The sequence below is a fragment of the Daphnia magna genome, linkage group LG5 (assembly GCF_020631705.1).
Source record: "Daphnia magna isolate NIES linkage group LG5, ASM2063170v1.1, whole genome shotgun sequence".
NCBI lineage: Eukaryota > Metazoa > Arthropoda > Branchiopoda > Diplostraca > Daphniidae > Daphnia > Daphnia magna.
Window position 1 is genome coordinate 4,175,312 of NC_059186.1, and position 16,086 is coordinate 4,191,397.

At 37.7% G+C, this 16,086-nt stretch overlaps 1 protein-coding gene across 4 annotated transcripts; it reads left to right on the plus strand.

The window, feature by feature from the left end:
* Positions 1-6,280: 6,280 nt before the first annotated feature.
* LOC116923555 (glycoprotein-N-acetylgalactosamine 3-beta-galactosyltransferase 1) lies at positions 6,281-15,825 on the plus strand. Of its 4 annotated transcripts, XM_045174075.1 has the most exons (13): positions 6,281-6,432; positions 7,001-7,152; positions 7,358-7,510; positions 7,584-7,722; positions 7,789-7,907; positions 8,127-8,231; positions 8,299-8,456; positions 8,532-10,601; positions 11,099-11,202; positions 14,152-14,244; positions 14,304-14,633; positions 14,713-14,975; positions 15,044-15,825. In XM_045174075.1, exons 1-8 carry the CDS (start codon positions 6,296-6,298, stop codon positions 8,715-8,717), a joined length of 1,149 nt encoding a protein of 382 aa, XP_045030010.1. In that variant the 5' UTR covers positions 6,281-6,295; the 3' UTR covers positions 8,718-10,601; positions 11,099-11,202; positions 14,152-14,244; positions 14,304-14,633; positions 14,713-14,975; positions 15,044-15,825. The 4 variants fall into 4 exon arrangements, with proteins under 4 accessions (XP_045030010.1, XP_045030008.1, XP_045030012.1 ...); XM_045174077.1 differs by lacking the exons at positions 14,152-14,244; positions 14,304-14,633; positions 14,713-14,975; positions 15,044-15,825 and adding exons at positions 6,609-6,736; positions 11,621-12,029; positions 12,097-12,377 and having other exon boundaries at positions 6,315-6,432; XM_045174076.1 differs by lacking the exons at positions 14,152-14,244; positions 14,304-14,633; positions 14,713-14,975; positions 15,044-15,825 and adding exons at positions 6,609-6,736; positions 11,621-12,029; positions 12,097-12,377 and having other exon boundaries at positions 6,349-6,528.
* The last annotated feature ends 261 nt before the right edge of the window (positions 15,826-16,086 follow it).

Below are 16,086 nucleotides of genomic sequence, written 5' to 3' on the forward strand. Positions count from 1 at the left end.
AAGTATTATCAATATCTGAAAGTGCATCTGCAAATGACGACCTGGGGAAAAAAATCAAGACAAACTAAATCGTTAAAACAGCTGTTGGTTGCCGATCCGAAATTCGAGACTAATCGGAGATCGGATCGGCGATCAAAAAAATTTATCCGATCCGATCATTTTTGCGATGAAACTTTTCGCCAACTAGCGGTAGATTTCGTTGTCGCATGTAGGGGAGACTGGAGTATGCCAGGACACCGGGTCAAGAGGGACAGTAGGGGGAAAAATAGTAGATTTTAATAAAATTTAAATTTTTTTTAGTATGTTATTTAGATACATACAATCTACTTTGGCATGAAATCTGGTTGAGTTTTGTCAATAACTGTATCAGTTATTAACAAAACTAAAAAAAACGGTTTTTTTTTTAGTTAATTTTGTCTCCGCCATTTAATGTTTCTAGACAAAAATAATCGCAAATGGCATGTAAATTTAATATGGAAATGAAGCTTAATCATTTCTTTATTGTTAAAAACAAAAATTATAATTTTCGATCAATTACTGTAGATAATATTAACGTTTTAAAAAAATAGTCTTTATCGGGAAATCGGGACAGCTGTTTTAGACTAAAATGGGAAATTAGTGGGCGGGTTTGGCCTTCAAGCCCATCAATCATCACCGAGCTCATGACGCCATGACTGTTCCTTACGATGATCACAAGCAATCGATTATTCAGCATATTAATGGATTACAATAAGCCCAACCCCCACCTATCTTGTAATAAGGGTTTTTTATCATATAAGAAAATTTTTTTATTAACACAATAATCAAATTGAAACATTTATTAACTTATAGAGTCTATGCAGTGGGACACTATTTCAATTTTTACAAATTTTTTTAATGAATTTCAAGGCGAAAACGGAGGACGTCCCTCACCAACCACCCTAGTGTCCTCCCTTACCCCTCAAAATAGGTTCCTCCCACAAATCTAAGAAAACTTTAAAGGTCTTATATGGGAAAATGGTTTATTATTAAATTATATAAAAAATATGGGGGGTACATTACCGTATGGAATACATAAAAACAAAATAATAAATTAATTTAATGATTAGTTTGGGAGATATAGGGGGAAAATGAAAACCGTCCCGGCTTACTCCAGTCTCCCCTACCCTACCAGCATTCTGCCGTCACAGGGATATCCCAGCTGGGTCCTTTTTTCCTGAGCAAAGACGTCTTTAGTAGGTAGGACATTATAATGCCCAGTTTTTTTAACGCCCTTTAGGATCATCCATTGGATGTCCATTGGATATCCAAAGAAAATACACAAAATAAAAAAAGCATTAGCTTGGAATCGAACCTTTGGTTCGAACTGGCTGTATTTTGCTCGTCTGCTCCTTTGTAGCAGACGAATTTCTAGTAGGAAACGAAATTTTTCTGCTAAAAGACTTGAGCCACTTAAAAACAATATTCAAATAAAAATAAACTAGATAGAATTGGGGCTAGAAAAAAAAATTTGGAAATGAAGAAATTAATAACGTAGAGGAGAGTGGGGTCAATTGAGACACAGGGCAATTGAAACAAAAATTGTTTCTCTCGCCGTATAAGAGGGATTTTCTTGAAAAAAATATGGTTAATAGAATGAGGGGGTTTACAAGTTTAGAAAAATTTACGAGTTTTATTATTCAAAACTTTTTAAGTTATCTCGAAAAAATATTTTTTTGTTCTATGTCTGTTAATTTTGCGTTTTCAATTTTTTTGTTTTGACCCCTAAAACGCTATGGGGTCATTCCACGCGAAATCTGCCAATCGATGGCGTGGTCAAAATTCCGATTTCTTTTGTTTTTTGGGGTTGGGTAGAGATAGGCAAAAAAAAAACCCTGAAAGTTTCAGAATTGTCGCTTAATTAGCTTAGGAGGTATTTAAATGTTAAAATTAAATTTTGTAATTTTGCCGTGAGATAGAGAAAAAAATTGCGCGAATTAATTGCATCGTTTTTTCTGGTTCGATTTTAATGGGACCTAAGCCATTGGATGTAAAATTGAATTTTACGTCGACATGTTATGTTTAGTATTTTTTTTTTTTTTTTTTTTTTATTAAAATTTCGTTATTTAATGAAAACAAACCAACAGCTGTTGCATATTGCCCTGCTACCATGGCAATTGAAGCAAAGCGACCTCAGTTTTTTACAATTTACAACTATTAAACTTAATTTTTTCTCATAAAAAAACACTGTTTAATAGCTGAGATAATAGGCTACAATCCTATACAATTTTTATATAAAATTTTTCAGTTTTTTTCAAGAGATACAAAAAACCAAAAAGTGTATCAATTGCCCCCACTCTCCCCTACCCACTGTAACAAAGAAAAGGGGGGAAATATAAATTATAGTTACAAAAACTCATTTTTTAACGTGAAGGAGTAGGTTCTCCATAAGACGCTGCAGCCCCAGCAAACCAACTTGGACACATATGAGATTTTCGCCTTTGTGGAGAACGCGCATCCTTGGATATTTTACTTATTTATTCGAAATTGTATTTGAAATGATACAATTTGGAGTTACAACGAATAAGAATAACGAATACGAATAAAAAAATTTTTTATTCGACGAATAACGAATAATTCCAATTTTTACGTTAATCTATTCGAAATTTTAACGAAAGTTTTATTAGACAGAACACTGGATATTACAAATAGATATGTGTGTATAATTCATTTTTCTTAAGTACTGATGTTTTATAAAACTTGTAAATTATCTTAGAACAGGGGAAAAAAATAATCTTTCATACAGAAAAAGTCAAGAAAAGTTTTCATAGAAGAAATAGGAAACATTGGTGGCAGAAAGCAGTACTAGAAAGGGTCTAATCGGGGATTGAAATCGGGTATAGTAATCGGGGATTGCCTTACATTGAAATCGGGGATTGCACCGAGCACCGAAATCACCACACCGAAAAAAATTATCCCCGCACCGAACGCGGGGCCGAGCCCTAGACACTTGCACCAGACTTATAGAAACCCCGTACAGCTACCCTAATGGGAAGTCCACCCAATGCATTTTTGCCCTGAAAGTGTTCCCGAGTTTGAGCATTACTATAAGTGCCGTGGCGGCTGTGTTGAGAAATTTTCAAACAAAGCGTTCTGTTGAACCCGAACAAATGATTCCAAATAGTCTAAATATTTTCCTCTTAGTATAGGTTACAATAATGGTTACTTTCTATTTAATGTTATTTAAACTAGTTTATCTCTATAATGGCTCCTGATTACATTTTCCAGAAAGTATAACGGAACGACCAAGCCAACAGATGGCAGTCAAAATAATGGTCAAATCGATATTTTAGGGCTTTTCGATTTCGATATTAGCACATCTTTTGGGGAAAATTCCAACAAGGTCTCTGAGACGGCGTCTGAACGTGCAGACGATAAATACGCCAATGCCAAAGGATAGGGCCTTCCAAAGAATCGATTCTTTTCCGGTCTTTTAACGATTCAATACTTAAGCATCTAGCCAACACATAATTCACATTTAATCCGTAAACAGTTTACGTGTTACTACGTATTATTACTATAAAATATGTAATACGTATTATTCCTATATATTACGTCCTATATATTATATATATCCCTATATATTTACATCCTATATATCCTATATACTAGGTATAATATGTATTAATAACTTGACGTTATCCGTAAAAATATAAATATGGAATAGACAAATTTTGCAGAAATGGATAGCCCTCATCAAGACGTATCCATTTCTGTTAAATTGTCGCTTTAAAAGGATCTACTTGAGTAGTAAACCGATTGGCTATTTTTTGCGTAGGTCGGTGTGGTTTGACGGGTCTCAGGGAATTTCCTGCCCCAATAAAAATCATAATCGGGAAAACAATTGGTTAAACATTAAAAAAAATTGTCGAAATGGATAGCTCTTGATAATCTCTATCCATTTTTGTAAAATAATTGCTTTAAAAGTAATTACTCGAATGGTAAACCGATTACCCATTTTTAGGGTAGGTCGATGCGGTTTAACGGGTAGCGGGTAATCCCCTCCTCCCAGTCATCTATGAAATTAAAATTATTATTATCGGGGAAACTATAAGCCCGAAATAAAAATTTTTATAGAAATAGATAGCTCTCGGTGAGGGCTATCCACTTCTGTAAAAGTTATGAAAAAATATTCGTAAACAAAAAAGTTTGAGACAAGAATTTTTTTTTGAGATTTTGCACTCTTGTCTTGGTCTTGTGGGCTCTCACTTAAAGCTTGGGAAGGTGAGACCTAACAATAAATGGATTATTCTTATTTATGTGATTGGAAATGTAGTTTTACTTTATGATACCTTGGCCTTCATCATTAAATGTAGTAAAAAATTTCATTCTTTTTCAAACTTTTTTGTTTATGAATATTTTTTCATAACTTTTACATTAATGTAGCCCTCATCAAGAACTATTCATTTCTGTAAAATTTATAAATTTCGGGCTTATAGTTTCCCCGATAATAAATATTTTAATTTCATGTATGACTGGGAGGAGGGAATTACCCGCTACCCGTTAAACCGCACCGACCTGCCCTAAAAATGGCTAACCGGTTTACCATTCGAGTAATTACTTTTTAAGCAATAATTTTACAGAAATGGATAGAAATTATCAAGAATTATCCATTTCGTCAAATTTTAAAATGTAATCTATGACTCTGGCTGTAGGATTTCTTTTGCAGCAGTTTACTACTAAGAGCGCTTGTTTAACAGACGGTCACGCCTATTCCTCTCCCCCCCGCTTGGTAGGGACACTGGTGTTTCAAATAGCTATTTCACACCTAAATCTACACAATCAGTTGGATGCTGCGGGAAAATATAGTTAGTCCGTAGTTGTTTCTTCAAGTAAAAGAAAACGAACAGAAATAAATAAAATAAAAAACAAGTAGCTTACTTGTTATTTTATTTTATTTCACTTGATATTTTAATGTCGATAAAAAGCAGCACTCAGTACATAAGATAGCAACTGTAAGTCAAATTTCTCTGTTTTTTACATGTTAAAATATATTTAATTAAGATTTCCCTGAAAGATTTTACTTTGGTAAAGATGGAAAGCTATGCCGTGGCTATGGGCCCCAAACTGTTTATTGTTTCCCTGGGGGTTCCAGCCGTTCTGTGATTGGCTGAAATTGGGGGGAATTATCGCTTGTAGACTGGGGAACTTTTCGTTTTCGTTTATTTTTTATTCGATTCGTCGTATTAAACTACGTGGCTGGGCAAATTTTCAATTCTGTTGGTGTTTTTCTTCATTTTATATATTTATTATTCGGTCGAAATTCAAATTTTTATGGCTCCCGCCGGTTTGTGATTGGCTGCAAATTGGGCAGAATTATCTCGGGGTAAACTGGGCAACTTTTCGTTTTCATTTATTTTTTATTTGATTAGCCGTATTAAACTACGTGTCTGGGCAAATTTTTAAGTCTGTTGGTGTTTTTGTTCATTTTAAACTTTTATTTTGTGTTTGTTTACAAATGTCGTAGGCGGCGATCGTTTGTCATTTGTTTTTTAAGCTGTAATGCAGAAAAATGTGACTTGGATTTTGGAAAGCGACTTTTAGGGAACCGGATACAAGTAATTATTTTCACTAGTAAATAAATCTCGAAGGCCGACACCCAGTGGCGTTTTTAAGGAAGGACATTACCTAATGTCATTTAAAAAATTTGATTTAAACGTGATAACACATAACATAAACCCGACCAAGGCGCTTAACAGGAGGAATAGACAATTATATTCACATAAGAAATATGTAAATTATATTATCAATATTTATGTATTTTAAAAATACAATACATATTTATATATTATATGAATAAATACATATTTCATTCGTCTTTGCAGCAAAGGCTTTCGCTCAGCGACCCACCGGCTGCCGGGGGGAAATAGATTTTACCTTACCAGGCATCATCCTATGCTCCAGGAATATTGACGTAAATTGGGTCAGAACGAAATGAATATAAAGATTTTAATGTAAAAGAAAACGTCGCCGATTGTCCAATAAGACTGCAAGAGATAGATGGCATCCTATTGACGTATTGCTTCCGAATTTCGAAAAGAATGGGACTGTCGGTTGCTGAAGCGTGAAGGTATTTTGTTAAATAGTCCTGTAGTTTTAAATCATACAACGTACTATAAACGCAATGCCTTAAATTAACCAAAGGCATATTTTGTAAAAACTACGAACCAGAATTGGTTTGCCATTAGGGAAATGCATTTCGACAAAATAGAAATCTGTGTGAGATCAAAAATGTGGTCAAACGGCTTACAAACGTTTCTCCAGTTGTCTCTCCTAGATGGCGTTAATGCCGGCAAAATTAACGTCAAAAATCTGCTACAGCCGGCGATTCAGTTTCAGTCAGGTTGCTGTGGACACCGATTTGCTTAAACGATACATGTGCATTCCATTTGTCTTTTGGATTTATTTTACCAAGTAACGAATAATTTAGATTGCGACCTCATTTTCAGGATCGTTTATTACTTTTGAAATGGTGTAACGTAAATTTTTGTAGATAAGAAAAGTAATACGGTCAGTAAATCAGGTTGTAAGGTGGCACCGACTAAAATTTTAACCCTCATTTCTGGTTTGGTTCTTTGGTCATCCTTCAGTCTTCCCGGATGAGGTCGTTAAGCCGTTCATCGGTTTTGACCCTTGCTGCTGGAATGACCTTTGGCTTTTGCCTGGCTTACATCTTCATTTCAATCCGCTTATCAAGTCATTCACCCTTCTCCCGGTTGTAAGACAAATTCTTGAAATTTAACTTGGTGATTTTGTCTATCTACGTTCTAACTTTCTTATATTTTACAAATTTCTATAATTCCAAATGTGCAACTGTAATTTAATCAAGTACTATGTGTAAGTTGCTATAGAGACCTTAAACAATGCAAAAAAATTTCATACTAAGTAACGGTGAAGCAGTTTCTCTGCACGTTGCAAAGAGGTTGTTTGATTAAAGTCAAATCGGGCTAGCACTAACTGGTGAATTGGTGTTTCCCATCAGACATAAACCACGTTTTCCAGGAGATGATGGTGAGGATGCACACGGCCACGGGCATGATCACGGTGATGCCCATAATGAAGAGGACATGGAAAGTCTCGCTGGTCCTGTTCGTGATTTCGGTTTGCATGGCAGACACGAAGACTCCCACGCCGGTTAGTCAACCTTAACTTCATGTTCACTTACTTCCTTTTGAACTATAGTACTTTGTCAGCGATGAAAAAACAAAAAAACGCCAGGGCCATCGAAAACAAAATGCTCGTTTCCCTGCATTTTCTGTGATCGTATCCGAGTTACCATATTATTTTTGATTAAATAGTGTAAAGGAAGTGAACGGATTTGTTTTCGATTTTGTTGCAGGTGAAGATGAAGTGGCAAGAGAGCTACGCGAAAAGGTTCGTGTGCTGTGTTGGGTCATGACGGGCCCAAAGAACCACGAGAAAAAGGCGATTCATGTTAAGCGCACTTGGGGCAAACGCTGCAACATACTCGTATTCATGAGCTCGGTGAAAGGTTCGTATATCACCATTTTCATTTGATATAGCTGTAAATTGATGCGTTTCCTTCTTGTGCGTCGTCAACACAGACGAGTCGTTGCCTTCGGTGGCGTTACCTGTCGGAGAGGGTCGTGAAAATCTCTGGGGGAAAACTCGCGAAGCATACCGTCACGTTTGGGAAAACTACCGAGACAAAGCTGATTGGTTTATGAAAGCCGATGATGACACGTATGAAAATAATCGTTTCGCGTGCGCGTCTATCTATTGTGGTACATTTTATTTCTATTTTTACAGTTATGTGGTGCTGGAGAATCTCCGCTACATGTTGTCACCCTACAATGCTTCGGAGCCCATTGCATTCGGCCATAAATTTAAACCCTTCGTCAAACAAGGATATTTCAGCGGTGGCGCTGGTAATGATGGTCCTTATTTATCTGTTAATCTAAATAATAAGCAAATTTGACGTACACTTTTTGCTGAAATGATTTACCAACTTAAACAAATGGGAAAATTGGTAGCTGTCTCTAATAACGTTATTTTCTAAATGACGTACGACGAAGACACTTTTCTCCTCTGCTCTTCAATGCGGATGATGTGTCGTTTAAGTTAAAGGCTGTCGTTGTTTGACGTAGGATATGTTTTAAGTAAAGAAGCCACTAGGAGATTTGTCGAAGAAGGATTGACGGATTCGAAAAAGTGCAGAAAAGACCCTGGAGGTGCTGAAGATGTCGAAATGGGTAAAAATCGTGCGGTCGGTGCTCATTGTTAACATGCATGTTTTTGACTGATTTTACGTTCCATCAGGTAAATGCCTAGCCAATCTAAACATAAAAGCTGGTGATAGCAGAGATTCGTATGGCAGAGGTCGGTTTTTCCCATTCGTTCCCGAACACCATTTGATTCCAGGACACGTAACGAAAGACTTTTGGTTCTGGCAGTACATTTACTATCCAGCCAGAGAGGTGGGACGTCTTATAGCATTGTGCCATATTTCTTGGTCGTTGAATAATTACATATGATTTCTGGTGAAATTTTAGGGGCTTGACTGCTGCTCGGATACGGCCGTGTCTTTTCATTATGTTTCTCCGAACGAAATGTACGTGCTCGAGTATTTGATATACCACCTGAAACCTTATGGAATCCAAAACAATTTGCAAGGGACCGCTGCCCCGCCACCCGACCAAGATCTGAAAGCCACACCGTGGTCAGGTCCGACTGACTGAGAGGAAAAGTGGAAGATTACACAAAATGCCTGTCTTACCTTTTTTTTGTACCAAGTCAAATGTTTTTTTTTTTTTTTTTTGTGAATTTAAAATTGTTTTGTATTGAGGCCAAACATAAATATATTTATGAAATTTTTTCGCTCATTGTCTTGCGAGTCAATAGGTCCAGGTGTATGCTGGTTGTATCTCGGCTGATTGCTGTGCTAGTAGGGGTTCAAACTTGACGCTGGATTTCAAAAATTAATGGACATTTATTGATCCAGAAAAAGATATAGCTGTTCTTTTTCCTCGAGCTCTTGAGTACTTTGCGAAAAAAGCAAAAAAAAAACAAACAACCAACAGCGTTTGAGAAAAATAGTTCACTTTATCCCTGGAGAAATACGATGACACACATCACCCAAAAAAAAATTTTGGTACTCTGGAGAAAAAGAGAGAGAAAAAAAAAAAGGCCAAACAATCAATTAAACGTGTCGGAAAATCGCCCAAAAAATCCTCATGCTCTACTTGTTCAATGAAATATATTTTTCAAAAATCAAACACAACAGAGACGCACGCACACACAAGATGCGGATATCGAAAAGGCCGACAGGAAAACCTGGAAAAGCGTACCTATAGTTAAAGGTGAATGATAATTACGGTGAATGTTGACGTGTTTTGTTTCCTTCTTTTCATCTTGTCAAGCCTCTCGTATGTAAGTTGTTTTGTTTTGTTTTGTTTTTTCCGAGGGGGTGGGTGGGAATCTAAGATCTTAAGGTTTGTGCCTGTTTTTTCCCCCAAAATCTTTTCAATGGGCGGAGTAGGTGGGGGAGACGAGACATGGAGCGGCTTTTGTATTCGTTTCTGTCATTGCCATCAATTCCCCATTCTGTTTCTTCCGCCATCGCCGGAGGCTAACCGTCTTAAACAGCTGCTATTGGGTGAGGTGATAGCACCGCTTGAGCCTGCCACAGCTTAGTCAGTCGGTAGAGTTGGCCGAGAGCGGACTCGTTCAAGTCATCCGGTGCATTCTCCAACTGGTTTTCGTTAGTGTGCTCCTACGTTTCACTGTAGGGAATGTAAATATTTCATCATTCCCATAAAAAAAAAAATAAAATACCTGTGGCGCTTTCGGGATTATTTCGTGCCAAAACCTACAAAAACAAACAAGTGTTTTCTTCTGCTTATTTAGGCCGTGGATTACCCCCTTTCCTTTCCTCATCTACGACGGACGGCAAAAAGAATTTCAGATCAGCGTTATAAAACATTGCGTGCATTCCACTCGAGCCGGTGTTGACTTGACGCTCATCCCACAGGGAAGTGGCGACGAATTGATCATCATTTTTTCACGAGAGCAGATCCGGTTTGAAGGCAAACAGAAGGCGGAAGTGAAAAAAAAAAAAAAAAGATAAGGCTGTTCAATTCCATAATCAGCCATGCCGACATCGTCCTAGAGAGAGAGAGAGAAAGAGAATCCCCCCCCCCCAAAAAAATAACAATTAAACTAGCCAGAGAGTAAAAAAATCTTTCCGAGGTGAACGTCCCATCGCGCTCAGGTCTAACGGTTTTCGAAGATTTTTTTTTCCTTTTTTTTTCCTTTTTTGTTGTTGTTGTTGTTGTCTTCTTCTTCTTTCCTCCAGCCGTCTTCGGTGGGAAATCTTTCACCATATCGGAATCTCGTCAAATCGTGTAGAGCTTGCGCAACTTGTTTTACGAGCGAGAAAGAAAGGAAGGAAGAAAGAAAGAAAGAAATAGGGAAAACAAACGGAGGTATTTTGTCGCATCTCAGTCAACGCACCGGCCGGATCGAGGACGACTACAACCTACGATTCACGTCGACTTGCCTTCTGCCACGCGTCTCGAACAAACAAGAGCTAATTCGAGAGAAACGGAATGCGGTCGACTTAGGTGAGCTTCCATTTTTCCCTTTCAATTTCTCGTTGAAATTTCGGATTCTGGATTTTGTTTTTTTCATTTTTTTGTTTCTTGAAAAAGATCGACACGTCTCTTCATGTCATTAAAACCATTTCTCTGTAATTATGTTATCAAACGGGGCTGCTGTTAATCAGCTCGGATAAATGAGAGTTGTTTGCCCTATAAGAAACGGGGGAAGAAAAGAAAAACAAAATAAAGAAACTAAATCCCGCCGGCCAGATTCACGGTCGTGGTTATACAGACAGCAACAGGTGGCACTAAAGGTTATTCACCCATCAGTTTGTTGTTATTGCTTGTGTTTATGGGGCTTTCTCTCGTCCGTTCATTAATCACGCTGGGATTTTTTAAATATTCCTTTTTTTTTTTTACTTGTGCATCAACCAATTGAGACGCACGTTTCATAATTCAACTAACTTGACATTTTTGTTTTGTTTTGTTGTTGTTGTTGCTGCAAATGCTGTGACGATAAGTGTCTTCACCAAGATGATTGCTTTCTTCTGGCTGGCGCTTCTCCTAGCTGCTTCACCTCTGCTGGCTAAATCTATAGCGCCGACGGTAGCCCGCTACCAAGAAGGTAACGTACGGCTGCGAGCAGCAAATGCTCCACATTTTTCATTGATTGATTTTGAACCCCGTAAACCGCACGAGCGGCTGTCTATAGCTTAGAAGGTCCCTTTTCGATGTCTCACTCGTAAATGGTGTCGCTAATGACGTGGTCGTATATCTATTCAAGGAGAAAATGTGTTTTTTTTTACAACAACAACACAATTTTTTTTTCTGGTTAAATGAGGATAAAGTATTTAACTCTTAGCGGGGCTTGAACCGGCGTGGCGGAACCAACGACAAAATTGAGTGACATCAAATAGGCTAAACTGCGGTTTTCGAGTGGGATGACTTATCAATCATTGATCAAAATAAATTCCATTATCAATATCACCTATGTCTAATTGAAGCAGAAATTAAATGATTATTTGCAATTTACGTATCTTTAGGGTCGCAGCCGAGGTGTCGTCATAACTATTTCGCTGATAATTTGGAGTTAAGTTGTTATCGTACGTGTGAACTAGACTCAAGCGACCATGCAAAATATGTTTGTTGGAAGTTAAAGAGGGTTCAAGTTTTGTTCACCCATTTCCTGGTTATCAAGTGAATTCTGTAATTGATGAACAATTGCGAATCTTGATTTCAAAAGCCTCGAATGATCTCTACTTTAAACAGAAGAATGAAAAATTGTTGAGTAAAGGACTTGCACCCATCCCTTACGAAGAATGTAAAAAATGGGCAAGTTTTGTAACAACTCTGACAGACAATGGAAAATTAGTAAGTGATGCAGAAGAAAAGATCTTTGCACATGGGGATATTCCAAAGAAATGGAAAAATGTTAGCAAAGCTAGTTTCAAGGTAATGATGCATTTAAGTCACCATAGCACAACTTTTATTGTAATGGATTTTTTTTTTTTTTTTTCAGAATTTTTTGAAAAACAAACTTAGTTATGAAGTGAACTCTGAAATAGCCGATAATTTGTGGGATATTATTGCAAAACAGAAACTTGCCTTAAAAGAGAAAAGGACAAAAGCAACAGAAGAGAATAAGGTCATCCATAAAGAAAAACAAGAAAAGATGAATAGTGATATTGACAACGTGAAACCAATCGTAAGTGCCGGTAGTGCAAAAAGGTTAATAAAAAAAAAAGGGAAGGCTTATGCAATAAAAGATTTAATCGGGAAATAATATACTCTGAAATCGAATGTAGCGAGTTTTGTTATTGTTATCGTTTAGACTATGAAACCAATGTGACACAAACATATAAGGCAACAGGTTACAAACACTTTGGGCTTTCACGTGATTCGTACCCTTGGTCACGATATGAATGAGAGGGTGGGGAGTCTAATTTAATACACAGAGGAGGAAGAGTGGATAAATAGAATATGTGTTTATCGAGGACGTTGGTGCTGTCCAAGGTGGACATTGATTTGCCGTGGACTTTGTAACGCCTAATCTTCACCACTCAGTTTAAAGACATTCCGCTGTGAAAAGCCAGCTTGTCATTATTGACAGTCGCGGTTAAAAACAAACTTGCCGTTATAAAATGATGAGATTGCAGATGGTGATAACAAACGTGCAGACGCTGATTACAACACATAACAGTCTGGTTGTATCGTATATACAGTTCCCATCTACGTATGCTTGTTAACGATCCGACTAGACGGCCAAGAAATGAAGAATTGCATCCTCCTTGTCTTCGGCTTGTTAGCCCTAGCAACGGCAGCTAAACTTAATTACACCGGGTAATATTCAACAATTATTTTGGTCGTGTAGTGGAAATCAAACAAGAAATTAGCAATGCTTGAATTTCCAGTAGTTACTAAAGTAACGTGTAGAACGTTGGCGGCAAACACGTGAAAATCTACATGGTTTTTCAGAAATACGGTTTTAACAGTTTCGAATCGCGTTTCATATGCTAATTTAAGCAAAAACTCCGTTTCAAAAATAAATCAAATATTTTCGGTAGGGGCCGCATAGTGTGACTTGACTAGCAGCAATCGAGTTCCATCGTGGTGTGTATGTAGTAATCGTCAGAGGAGTAGTCGGAAACATCGGGTATCCCCCACCCGAAGTTTCTTCAGTAACCTGACCCAGAAGAATCTGTACCTAGCGGAGGTTTCTTCCAGCTTAAATGTTCTCACATTTCACGTGATATACCATCATATTGTGCGTATACCACGGGAGTATACTCACGAATATCACAATATTGGATGGGGGACCATCCTCACAGAGATGATCACAGACATTCTCGCATCTGTTTCCAGTCCTAGGCCATCTGGACGATCAAGAAGTCTAGCCAGCTCTGCGACGCCTCCTACAGCACACATGCAACGCGATGGGACTAAATTGCGTATTCAAGCCGGCTTAGGAATGGAATGTGCAATTACAGGTGCTTTGCGCGCAGATCTCGCCACCAGCCTTACCTTTAACTGCACATTCCATTCGCCTCTTGTACTATACAATTGTGGGATTTCCCACAACTGCTAAGTCACCAGCTTTCCCTACCTTGCCTTAAAATGAGTTATCAACCCTTTTATACAGTGAATTTTGATGGTAAAACACCATTGGCGACCAGATGAGTGATTGGTGGATTTAACTATTTTTTTACGTAACCTCAGATCACAAACTTGAAAACGAAAAAGTGAACTATATTCGGAAACTTTCATTCTTCTTATCTGTCAACATTCAAAGATGATACGCTAATTAATAGATTTATAAAAAGAGTTATGCTATTCACCTATTTGCCTCCTAGCCTACGTCTACGCAGGATTCAGCCTCCTCGGCTGATTGGCAGGCAGATGATGAGTGGTACAGTAGGTGTGGTTAACATTTCTAAAACGTAACTTTTGATCAACAATTCATAAGCGAAGAAGTGAAGCAGAGAACTAAATAATTTAACTTTGCATTCTCTTTATATGTCAACGTCAAAAAACAGTATTCTATAAAGAGTTGTGCCATTGACCTATTGGGGACTAGGTAAGGCGAGGTGAGCGATTGCTTCGGAGTATACGCCCTGCGGCCGATATTGGAACTAAAATAAACTTGTGCATTCGGATATCGTTATTTCAGGTGAGCTGGCAAATTTGATTTGTTTAATCTGAATTTAATTTGAATTGATATACGAACAGATGGAAATAGAAAGGAGACTACTACAAAACCCCATGGAATTGGAGCCGGCTGATTATCATTTGAAGTTTCCCAGTTGATGAAACAGCCTTTGTACATGAACCAATCGGGCACACACAAAAAACGGACAAGAAGCATATTGCAGTATAATAATTTATTCTTCACTTTTTTAGGAAAGTTGTTAGGATGTGTCTGAACAATGTTTCAAAAAATCGCGGCGTTAATATTTTTCTAAAAACATTATATCTTTCCTGAAACTTGCTTCCTGAAAACGAATTTACGAAGAAAAAGGAACACGCCGGTAGATTGACATGGAACATTTTCGATGAAAGGTGAATATATTTATGTAATAAAGTTAATTACTGTGCTTTATCAACAACTAAGAACAGAATTAAAAATGGTTCAAACTAGAAATGGTTACCGTAACGAGACATCATCGAGAAGGACGTCAGTAAGCATACCAGAACATAAATTGAAAGGGTCTGCGATGTCCCCGCCCCGATCAATCCAACCAATATCATCGGAAGTTAATTTGGATGAAGCCAATCAAATTGCGATCATCCTTTTCTTTTGTTTAACGCACATAGTCACACCAGCGCTTAAAGCATTTCTATGCGACAACGGCTTACAGTTACCCGCCACTATTGACTATGACTTTTGACTATGCGAAAATGGTAAGAAGAATTGACATTAACCGCAAAAGAATGGCTGACTTTCTTGACGCGTCCTATTCTATTACCAGTGCCACGTTTAGGAAAGCTATCAACGCGCGCAACGATATATGTCATCTGAAATATCTATCACTAAGCGAACACTGGAAGCAGTACACCTCCGTCTGGAGGACATTGTGTCTCAGTATTGGCAACCCGGAGGCCGCCGTCAAAGTGCAAGTCATCTACAACTTCTTGATTATGCGTGAATATAGAGGAGCAATCGAGAACCAAGTTTTTCTCCTAACCAGTCAAGATTATAATGTAAACGTAGGTTTTGGTCTTGGTTGCATTTTGTTCGGCTGCCTCACCAAGTACGTGGCTCCGTCTCTGCGGAATTTTCTAATCGACGAGAAGAATCAATCTACATCAACGGCTCTCGATGCTTTTGATAATTTAAAACACGTGATTTCAGAGCAAAAGTGTGATTCTAATTACCTCTCAAAGGGAGGAGATATCAGAAATGATATTGCGCTTCTTAAGCTATCTATGAAGGCTAGGAATAATTCATGTCATGGATTTTTTTCTTTAGTCTTTCAGTACTGGGAAAATTATTTGGAAGCCTGGATACAGCTCATGGAGATAATCAACGCTCGAACAGCATCTGCAGAAATGCAAGGTATACTAGAAACTCTCATGACTTCTATGAACGAAAATCAACAAATACATCTAGCAAACGTTCTTTCTTGGCTCACTAATCCAGTGATTCCGGATATCTTAACCGACACACTATAAATCCAGTTTGGTTGATGCAACGCTTTTTGATTTCGTGTTTAATTTTTAAATCGATTTCAATAAAAAGAATTCACACAAATACATTTTCTTTTTATCCACAAAAACTGTGTTCATTCAAAAGATTTTTGAAGTTCTTTTCCCATAATTAGTAATAGCCACCATTCCTGTTTGGCCTGCTTCTTTTACGGGCCCCATTTACTTGATTAATTGAGCCCGATATTTTAAGACCGACTTAATCGAAATCAGCGTTCAATTTGGATTATGCCGTGGGATTTTTGTCGAATTCCATGAGATGTCGTTTTTCGCTGATTTTGACGAAAGTGGGAAGGCTTATACCCTT